The 11,502-nt window shown below is 40.4% G+C and overlaps 1 protein-coding gene across 1 annotated transcript; it reads left to right on the plus strand.

Moving 5' to 3' along the window:
• Positions 1 to 7,869: 7,869 nt before the first annotated feature.
• Positions 7,870 to 10,868, plus strand: LOC129829376 (heat shock protein beta-7-like). The gene is made up of 4 exons (XM_055891041.1): positions 7,870 to 8,410; positions 8,752 to 8,755; positions 9,865 to 9,983; positions 10,115 to 10,868. Exons 1-4 carry the CDS (start codon positions 8,255 to 8,257, stop codon positions 10,292 to 10,294), a joined length of 459 nt encoding a protein of 152 aa, XP_055747016.1. The 5' UTR covers positions 7,870 to 8,254; the 3' UTR covers positions 10,295 to 10,868.
• The last annotated feature ends 634 nt before the right edge of the window (positions 10,869 to 11,502 follow it).

Below are 11,502 nucleotides of genomic sequence, written 5' to 3' on the forward strand. Positions count from 1 at the left end.
TTTGGAATATTTAATTCTGTACAGGTTTCCTTCTTTTCACTCTGTCATTTAGGTTAGTATTGTGGATTAACTACAATGTTGTTGATCCAACCTCAGTTCTCCTATCACGGCCATTAAACTCTGCAACTGTTTTAGAGTCACCATTGGCATGGTGAAATCCCTGAGCAGTTTCCTTCCACTCCGGCAACCGAGTTAGGAAGGACGTCTGTATCTTTATAGTGACTGAGTGTAGTGATACACCATCCAAAGTGTAATTAATATGCTCAAAGCCATGCTCAAAGCCAAGCCATGAATATGCTCAAAACCATGCTCAAAAAGATATTCAAGGTCTGCTTTTTTTTACCCGCCTACCAATACCCGCCTACCCTTCTTTGTGAGGCATTGGAAAACCTCCCTGGTGTTTGGTTGAATCTATGTTTGAAATTCACTGCTTGACTGAGGAACCTTACAATTATCTGTATGTGTGGAGTACAGAGATGAGGTAGTCATTAAAAAATCATGTTAAACCCTATTATTGCATGGAGAAAGTCCATGGAACTTAATATGTGACTTGATAAACACATTTTTACTCCTGAGCTTATTTAGGCTTGACTCCTGAGTTTATTTAGGGGGGAAAAATCACTGGATGATGTCTTTAAGTTTAGTATTTGGTCCCATATTGCTTGCATGCAGTGACTACATCGAGCTTGTGACTTTACAAACTTATTGGATGCATTTGTGGTTTGTTTTGGTTGTTTTAGATTATGTTTTGCCCAATAGAAACTGAATGTGAATAATGTATTGTGCCATTTTGGAGTCACTTTTATTGTAAGGATATATAGAACATGAATTGTGAATAATGATGAGTAAGAAGGTTACAGAAGCACAAAGATCATATCCCTGAACAAATGCTAACCTCCCCTGTTATTGGTAATGGTGGGAGACATTCTTAATCATATCATTAGATGGCATGGCATTCGATAACATGGGTCCCATTATGCCTGGCGAAAACCAAACACTGTAAGAACCTCATTCCAACGATCAAGCATGGTGGTGGTAGTGGGATGGTTTGGAGATGCTTTGGTGCCTCAGGACCTGGACGACTTGCCTTAATAGAAGGAACTATGTATTCTGCTGAGGTCATCCGTCTGGTCATCCGTCTGTGGGCTGAAGCTGAAGTGCAGCTAGGTCATGCAGCAAGACAATGATCCAAAACAATGGCCTAGTCAAAGTCCAGACCTAATCCTAATTGAGATGTTGTGGCAGGACTTGAAACGAGCAGTTCATGCTTGAAAACACACAAATGTCGCTGAGTTAAAGCAGTTCTACATGGAAGAGTGGGCCAAAATTCCTCCACAGCAACGCGAGAGACTGATCAAAACCTACATGAAGCATTTGGTTGGAGTCATTGCAACTAAAGGTGGCACAACCAGTTATTGAGTGTAAGGGGGCAATTACTTTTTCACACAAGGGCATTGGGTGTTGCATAACTGTGTTTATGAAATACGTATGTACTTGTGTTATTTGTTCACTCAGGTTCCCTATCAAAAATATGCAAAAGTAAAGACAATTAGAAAGGGAGGAAATACTTTTTCACAGCACTGTATGACTTCTTCACATGGGGGGGACTAGATACATAAAGGGCTTTCTGTTCTAAATGGTAAAACAGAGATGCATAAAATATATATATATCAAAAGGTGACATTCTACATTATAGACTCATAGGAAACATTTTATCTCAAATCCAAAATGCTGGAGTATAGAGCATATGTGGGGACTCCTTCAAGACTGTTGGAAAAGCATTCCAGGTGAAGCTGGTTGAGAGAATGCCAAGCGTGTGCGAAGCTGTCATCAAGGCAAAGGGTGGCTATTTCAAGAATCTCAAATGTAAAATATATTTTGATTTGTTTAACCTTTCTAGGACACACGTTCCGCTAGCGGAACCCCTCCACAACATTCCGCTGAAAAGGCAGCGCAGGAAATTCAAAAATATTTTTTTAAATATGTAGCTTTCATACATTAACAAGTCCAATACAGAAAATGAAAGATAAACATCTTGTTAATCTACCCATCGTGTCCGATTAACAAAATGCTTTACAGCAAAAACACAACATATGATTATGTAAGATCACCACCAAGTCCAAAAAACACACAGCCATTTTCCCAGCCAAAGACAGGAGTCACAAAAAGCAGAAATAGAGATAAAATGAATCAATAACCTTTGATGATCTTCATCAGATGACACTCATAGGACATCATGTTACACAATACATGTATGTTTTGTTCGATAATGTGCATGTTTATATCCAAAAATCTCAGTTTACATTGGCGCCATGTTCAGAAATGCCTCCAAAATATCCTGAGAAATTGCAGAGAGCCACATCAAATAACAGAAATACTCATCATAAACTTTGATGAAAGATACATGTTTTACATAGAATTAAAGATACACTTGTTCTTAACCTCTAACGAGCCTCTACCCCGGATCCGGGAGCACCCCCCACCCCCCCCACACTGATTAGTATTGCTAGCATAGCGTCACAATTAAATAGTAGCATCTAAATATCATTAAATCACAAGTCCAAGTCACCTAATGAAAGATACAGATCTTGTGAATAAAGCCACCATTTCAGATTTTTAAAATGTTTTACAGGGAAGACACAATATGTAAATCTATTAGCTAAACACGTTAGCAAAAATCACAATTTTTCTTTGTCCACCATTTTCTCTCAACACCAGTAGCTATCACCAATTCGGCTAAACTAAGATATTGATAGCCACTAACCAAGAAAAAAACTCATCAGATGACAGTCTGATAACATATTTATGGTATAGGATAGGTTTTGTTAGAAAAATGTGCATATTTCAGGTATAAATCATAGTTTTCCATTGCAGCCAGCATCACAAATCTCACCAAAGCTCCTAGAATTACTACAGACAGCAACGTGTATTACCAATTTACTCATCATAAAACATTTCTTAAAAATACACAGCACATAGCAATGGACAGACAGATCTTGTGAATTCAGACAACATTTCAGATTTTCTAAGTGTTTTACGGCGAAAACACAATAAATCGTTATATTAGCATACCACATACGCAAACGTTACCCGAGCACTGATTCTAGCCAAAGAGAGCGATATCGTATCATCGCCAAAATACATTAATTTTTTCACTAACCTTCTCAGAATTCTTCAGATGACACTCCTGTAACATCATATTACAACATACATATACAGTTTGTTTGAAAATGTGCATATTTAGCCATAAAAAACCGAGGTTATACAATGAAAATAGTAGCAAAACAAGCCTGGAAATGTCGGTCGCCATCTTTGAGTGATCTAGTTTAATCAATAGCTAATCATATACTTGACTTAAAAATAACAGGGTGGACAGCGATTGATAGACAATTTAATTCTTAATAGAATCGCGGAATTACATTTTTTAAATTATCCTTACTTTTCAATACAGGTTGCGCCAAGTGAAGCTATAGCAAACAAGATGGTGGCATAAACGTTTAACATTTATCGACAGAAACACGATTTATCATCATAAATTTTTCTTTCTATGAGCTGTTCTCCCATCAGAATCTTGGACAATGAATCCTTTCTTGGGTCTAATCTTCTTTTGGTCGAAAGATGTCCACTTGTCCGTCGAAATGCCCACTAACGTACGACCGGGACCCCGAAACGTGCCCGGAGCTTCAAAGTCTATTACAAAGCAATGCCTCAAAATCTCACTAAACGGATATAAATTGCTATAAAACGGTTTAAATTAACTACATTATGATGTTTCTAACACCTATAACAAGTAAAAATATGACCGACGCTATATTACTGGCTAAACCAATGCTTGGAAAAAGGCCAGTCAGATATCCTTCTCGCGTTGAGTGCAGTGTCCAAAGGAAGGCTACATTCAAATTGTCACCACTTACTGACATCTAGAGGAAGGCGTGGGCAGTGTTTGTATCTCATAGGATTAACAGAGACTTTTAAAACTGATCTGGAACCAGAGGCCAAGATGTCTAAATCTCACACACTGGGAGGAAAAGTGCTGTAGAATGAGTTCTGTTTCACTCAGAGACATAATTCAAACGGCTATAGAAACTAGAGAGTGTTTTCTATCCAATAATAACAATAATATGCATATTGTACGAGCAAGAATTGAATACTAGGCAGTTTAATCTGTAGAGACAATTATGCTAATTTGAAACAGCACCCCCTATAGTTGCAAGAAGTTAATGCAACCGCTGTGTCAGATTTAAAAAAAACTTTACGGAAAAAGCAAACCATGCAATAATCTGAGACGGCGCTCAGATAGAAACAAAATTTCTCCGCCATGTTGGAGTCAACAGAAATACGAAATTACATGATAAATATTCCCTTACCTTTGATGATCTTCATCAGAATGCACTCCCAGGAATCCTAGTTCCACAATAAATTGTTGTTTTGTTCGATAATGTCCATTATTTATGTCCAAGTAGCTACTTTTGTTAGCACGTTTAGTACACATATCCAAACGCTCGTGCAGGTCCAGGGGAACGTGGGACGAAAACTTCAAAAAGTTATATTACAGGTTTAATAAACTTGTCAAACTAGGTATAGAATCAATCTTTAGGATGTTGTTATCATAAATATTCAATAACGTTCCAACCGGAGAATTCCTTTGTGTCCATAGAAGTAATGGAACGCAAGTCGATATCATGTGGAATGTGCGTGACCAGGACTTGGCACTCTGCCAGACCACTGACTCAAACAGTTACCATCCGGCTCAACATCACAGTAGAAGCTTCATTCAACGTTCTACAGACTGTTGACATCTAGTGGAAGCCGTAGGAAGTGCAAACAGATCCATATCCAGATCCATATCCATCTCATCCCAATAGGCGATGAGTTGAAAATCGACCAGCCTCAGAATTCCCACTTCCTGTTTGGATTTTTTTCTCAGGTTTTGCCTGCCATATGAGTTCTGTTATACTCACAGACATCATTCAAACAGTTTTAGAAACGTCAGAGTGTTTTTTATCCAATAGTAATAATAATATGCATATATTAGCATCTGCGACAGAGTAGGAGGCAGTTCACTCTGGGCACGCTATTCATCCAAAGTGAAAATTCTGCCCTCTATCCCTAAAAAGTTATTAACACTTTTTTGGTTACTACATGATTCCATATGTGTTATTTCATAGTTTTGATGTCTTCACTATTATTCCACAATGTAGAAAATAGTAAAAATTGTCTACTCTGAACAGTTGATGTTGAGATGTGTCTGTTACTTGAACTCAGTGAAGCATTTATTTGGGCTGCAATCTGAGGTGCAGTTAACTCTAATTAAATCATCCTCTGCAGCAGAGGTAACTCTGGGTCTTCCTTTCCTGTGGCGATCCTCATGAGAGCCAGTTTCATCATAGCGCTTGATGTTTTTGCGACTGCACTTCAGTTCTTGAAATTTTCCTCATTGACTGACCTTCATGTCTTAAAGTAACGATGGACTGTCGTTTCTCTTTGCTTATTTGAGTTGTTCTTGCCATAATATGGACTTGGTCTTTTATCAAATAGGGCTATCTTCTGTATACCAACCCTATCTTGTCACAACACAACTGATTAGCTCAAACGCATTAAGAAGGAAAGAAATTCCACAAATCAACTTTTAACAAAGCACACCTGTTCATTGAAATGCATTCCAGGTGACTACCTCGTGAAGCTGGTTGAGAGAATGCCAAGAGTGTGCAAAGCTGTCATCAAGGCAAAGGGTGGCTACTTTGAAGAATCTCAAATATAAAATATATTTTGATTTGTTCAACAATTTCTTTTGGTTAAAACATGATTCCATATGTGTTAATTCATAGTTTTGATGTCTTCAGTATTATTCTACAATGTTGAAAATAGTAAAAATAAAGAAAAACCCTTGAATGAGTAGGTGTATCCAAACTTTTGACTGGTACAGTTTATAAATGTGCACACAAGTCTGTCTCTCTCTGTGTGTGTTTGCTGTGCACATTGCCTACTATCTAAAACACACAGCCTTGTGCTGGTCATAGCTTATGGTGTCAATGACCTCTCCAGAGGTGAGTCAATGTCACTGACGAGACATTGGGATTACTGGGCTGTGTGTATCAGGTTCACATTTAATGTGTGTTCTCTCTCTCTCTCTCTCTCTCTCTCTCTCTCTCTCTCTCTCTCTCTCTCTCAATGCCTTAGAACAGCACATGCTGGGAACAATAACACTCCCTCTTTTCCTACCAGTCTCTCTCCCTCCATGTCTTTCTCCTCTCTCTCTCCCCTGTCTATCTTCCTACCTGCCTCTCACTCTTCTCTGGCAACCTGATCTCTGTTAGTTTATCTTCCTAAATCTCCCCCTCATTGCATCTTTCTCCCTTTCTAGCAGCAATCTTTCTCTGTTGCCCCCCACTCCCCTTTCCCTCTCTGTTGCTCTCTCTCCCCATCCCTGTCTCTCTCTCTCTCTCTCTCTCTCTCTCTCTCTCTCTCTCTCTCTCTCTCTCTCTCTCTCTCTCTCTCTCTCTCTCTCTCTCTCTCTCTCATATCTTTCTCTCTCCCCCTCTCTAACTCTCTTTCACTGCCTCATCTCTCTCTCTCTCCTTTCCTTATCTCCCTCTCTCTCATATCTCTAGAATAGAAGCCCACTCAGACATGGCTCTTGACTGGTGCCACGGTCACTCTCTGTGGGGAGGTGGTGAATTTTTGGGCCTGGATTTACAATTAGCAGTGGACTTTAGGATTTACACAGATGGGATGGAATATGATGTGTCGCTGTGAGCCGTAAATCGGATAATTGGAATCACTTTTACGTGACCTTAAAGGACAGAGCAAGAGACCATACAGAGCATCACTTTTATTGCTCTTGATTCATCATTTATTTTTGGCTTCTCCTTGTGAATTAAGGAGCCTTGAAGCTGAGAACAGCAAGTCAATTGGTTAATTAATTGCAGACTGTTTGCAACACTGTCAGAGGACAATGTGATTTATCAGGCAAAGCATCATTAACATTGAAGAGTGGCTCAAAGAGACTCAAATCAAGAACATTCTCCATTGATGTCCTATATCCCATTTAGATATTAATAGCTAGTGTGCCCTCCCAACCAATGTCAACCAGTCTCCAGTGCAAAGGTCAGCCCTCTACCGACGGCTTTGTTTTCAGACGCATTCTTTCCACCTTCCCTCTTCTCACCATATCGGAAGTAAAGAAAACAACAACAGCTGTTACGGATTCCCCCGGTACTGCTGCTCATTCCCTTCACCAGCTCCGGAGGTCTATGTCACCGGCCTTCTAGGCATCGCTGAAGTGGATCATGACCACCAACCCCGGACTGTCTTGTCTCATTACGCACACCTGGTTCCCATTCCCCCTGATTAGTATGTGTATATATGTGCACTCTGTTCCCCATTGTCCTTGTTGATTATTGATCCAATGTGACAACAGCAAGTCATTATTGTAAGATATGATATTGAAATGGGTAGATGAAAAGTGTAGCCTACATACTAAGTTACTAGTTACATCATTTAGATATGAGCCTCTAAGCAGTAATCGGTTAAAATTTCTTACCTCCAGTTTTGTAATTAGTTTAAATAAGTATCCTAATACCAAATGTAACAATTGTTACCATGTAATATGTAAGTAAACACCAGGCAACAGATGTTTTATGGCTATGTTCCCTAAGAAATTAAAGAATATATGTTAAGTAACCACTGATCCACAAGATGATCAAATGTCATGACATAAAAGGGAAACTGATGCTTACAGAGAAAAAAAACAGATAGGAAAGAAGTAGAGGAGTATAGCTATTTCAGGTATCGAGTGTCTGGAATGCCAACTCAACCCCTCTTGCCTTCCTCTCCCCGGCTCTCTCTCTCTCTTAACCCCAAACTTTTCCGACCACACACCCCCCTTTCTCTCTTAATTTCGCTCTCTCTCTCTCTCTCTCTCTCTCTCTCACACACACACGGGAAGAATTTTTTTTTTTGTCTCCACATATATAAGGTCCTGTGCGTGTGACTGACTGGATATGCTCGTGGACACACTTAACCGACACACTTATCCAAAAGACGGACGCAGACACACACACACATCTTCAAACAGTGGGAAAGAAAACATAGCATCTTACAAACCACCTGACAGGAGGGAATATTGTCCAACTGGATCTGCCCATCCTTCACTTTCCCTCTGATGTAAACTGAGTGGACTGGGCCAGGACTGAACCACTAAAAGGATCAAAAGTGGATATTTTTCCTACCTCTCCGGCAGACTTAGCCATCAATGAGTGTGACCAACTCCTCTGTATACCGATCAGAGTGCAGTTTCCAGCAGACCTCTTCATCCAGCAACCCATACATGGAGAAGAGCAGGGGGCTCTTTGCAGAAGACTTTGGCTCTTTCATGCATCCTGAAACGGATGTCTTGGGATTTCCTAGTGCGAAGATTTGACATGAATTCATAATTGTGGACCAGCATTATTATAATCTACTTATTCCATACATACAGTATCAAATACTATTTCTGAGTGAATTTGTCTGTGGATTCATACTGTATGAGATGTTCATGTATTTATTTTATTTATTTATTTCACCTTTATTTAACCAGGTAGGCAAATTGAGAACACGTTCTCATTTACAATTGCGACCTGGCCAAGATAAAGCAAAGCAGTTCGACACATACAACAACACATAGTTACACATGGAGTAAAACAAACATACAGTCAATAATACAGTGAAAAATAAGTCTATATTCAATGTGAGCAAGTGAGGTGAGATAAGGGAGGTGAAGGCAAACAAAATATATAAAATATATATATAAAAATATAAAAAAGGCCATGGTGGCGAAGTAAATACAATATAGCAAGTAAAAAAAAAACACTGGAATGGTTGGTTCGCAGTGGAAGAAAGTGTAAAGTAGAGATAGAAATAATGGGGTGCAAAGGAGCAAAATAAATAAATAAATACAGTAGGTAAAGAGGTAGTTGTTTGGGCTAAATTATAGATGGGCTATGTACAGGTGCAGTAATCTATGTTGTATGTATGTTGGTTTGAACATACATGTACATTAAAACCAATCATTCTACAAGAGAGAGGTGTGTGTGTGTCTCTGTGTCTGTGCCACACACATGTATTCGTGTGTGTAGATTGCCTGCTGAACTCTATAAGCCTCTGAGCTTGTGCTTGATCCGGCGGCTTCGCAACAGGACAACACAGGGCAAAGGGGAGGGAGGTTTGGTTGTTAGGTAGTAGCAGTAGGGCAGAGCAGGGTATTTTGGTGCTGTGACTAGTATGCCCATGCCTCCGGGAAAAGGAGGAGATTGCTGGTGATGGAGGCAGGACAGGGTAGGATGGGAGGGGCTAGGGGGGCGTCCACCCGTCGGGAATATTGGACACAGCCAACGCTGTGATCTCACACAAAGAGAATGGCTGGAATGATGCCTTGGAGGTGACGGGCTAGACTGTTGCATAGCAACCAGCATACACACACACACTGCGACACTGGGCGTCATGTAGCCAAACAGACATATACCTGTATGTTAAGTAAGAATCACCCAGGCATCTCACACAGTGGAATGGTCATTTCCAATTTGGGGACACTCTTCCAACTTTGCTTTTTTCTAATCAACACAGACAGTAAACAGACCCAGCAGGGTTCATAGACTAGACAAACCTTTGAAATGTGTATGAATGTATTATGCAAATACATGTATTTAAGGTGCATCTAAGTTTAAGAGTTATCATCTTAGTCATTAAGTAAGGATAAGACTGATTGGGCTGCACTCCCCATCTATAGAAAGACAAATAGTGTATAGGTCAAGAAAGGCTAGCTTTCAGTGAGCACCTGCTGAAACTTCCAAATGTCTTGCTTGTTTCCAGGTCGGACGTGGACAGCAGGGAAGATCAAACCAATGGGAGACAGCTACCAGTTCACAGTGGACGTCCAAGACTTCTCTCCAGAGGACGTCATCGTCACCACCTCCAACAACCAGATCGAAGTCCACGCAGAAAAGGTGGGCAAAACCATTTTTAGTGACAACTGAATTCTCTATAAATTTGAGAATGTTATCTAAAATGTCTGAGAACTATTTGAGATATTAAAAATATCTTGGTCCTTTTCTCATCTTTATCATCTCTTCAACAGTTGGCGGCGGACGGTACAGTGATTAACACTTTTACCCACAAGTGCCAGCTGCCTGAGGATGTGGACCCCACCTCTGTGACATCAACATTGGGCGCAGAGGGAACGCTGACAGTTAAGGCCTGCAGACACCCATCCAAGCATGAGCTCACACAGACCTTCCGCACTGAGATCAAGATCTAGGAAGACAGACTGGACTCTCTCATGACCTCTGCTCCCTCGCTGCCTGCAATTTGTAACGCCACAGTATATACTGTTTTTCACATTGCCTTTCTTTACTATTATACATGTCCATTCTGGATTGTTTTGAACGTATGTCTTCCTCTTCTGCCATACCACCTCCTCCCATATAGCTGCCTTGAATTGACAATAGTTAGCCTACTTTGTTCTTATGTTTTCCCACAGTTATCACACATAGGGTTGAAACATTCCTGGAACTTTCCATAAACTCTCTGGTTTTCCAGAAAACCTGGTTGGACGATTCCGGATTTCCTGCTTACTCCCTCCTGTCCTGGGAATCGTCCAACTGTTGATTTCGGGAAAACCAGGGAATTTATGGAAAATTCCAGGAATTTTTCTACCGTAATCACACATCACCTCCATCACACCCTATCCCATCCATCAATAAAGTATTGCTTCTTCTACTGAACTCTACAGCACTGCTACCATACCAGTATTGTACATTGTAATAGTTTTGTGAGTAGTTGATTGATAGATTATTTCCTATTTTGAGAAGATAAACTGTTGTGTACATCAATGTATGGTGTTTGTCTATTCATGGCTCGGAAGATCTAGACCAGTGACAGAAAGAAAAAACGAATTAAAAAGTGCAAAGAAATGCCCATCGCTACATTTCTCACTTACCCCTTTCAAACATTTAAACCAGAGCTGTCCATTATTTTAGCATGTCATTATGACCATTAGAAGCACATACTATAAAAGTTTAGGGCAGCACAAAGTAGTTGTGAGAGTAGTAAGAGAAGTTTATCACTGTGTTGAGAATGAGACAGCCTATAGGGAGGAGGTCAGAGACCTCGCCCCCATTCTCATCAACGGGGCTGTAGTGGAGCAGGTTGAGAGCTTCAAGTTCCTTGGTGTCCACATCACCAACAAACTAACATGGTCCAAGCACACCAATACAGTCATGAAGAGGGCACGACAAAACCTATTCCCCCTCAGGAGACTGAAAAGATTTGGCATGGGTCCTCAGATCTTCCAAAGGTTCTACAGCTGCACCATCGACAACATCCTGACAGGTTGCATCACTGCCTGGTTAGGCAACTGCTCGGCCTCTGACCGTAAGGCACTACTGAGGGTAGTGCGTACAGCCCTGTACATCACTGGGATCAAGCTTCCTGCCTTCCAGGACCTCTATACCAGGCGGTGTCAGA

Source organism: Salvelinus fontinalis, chromosome 31 (genome assembly GCF_029448725.1).
Source record: "Salvelinus fontinalis isolate EN_2023a chromosome 31, ASM2944872v1, whole genome shotgun sequence".
NCBI classification, from domain to species: domain Eukaryota; kingdom Metazoa; phylum Chordata; class Actinopteri; order Salmoniformes; family Salmonidae; genus Salvelinus; species Salvelinus fontinalis.

Coding starts and splice junctions, on each gene's coding strand:
- LOC129829376 (XM_055891041.1), top strand. CDS start 8,255: ATGAGTGTGACCAACTCCTCTGTATACCGATCAGAGTGCAGTTTCCAG. Junction 9,984..10,114: donor TCGAAGTCCACGCAGAAAAG/GTGGGCAAAACC, acceptor TCTCTTCAACAG/TTGGCGGCGGACGGTACAGT.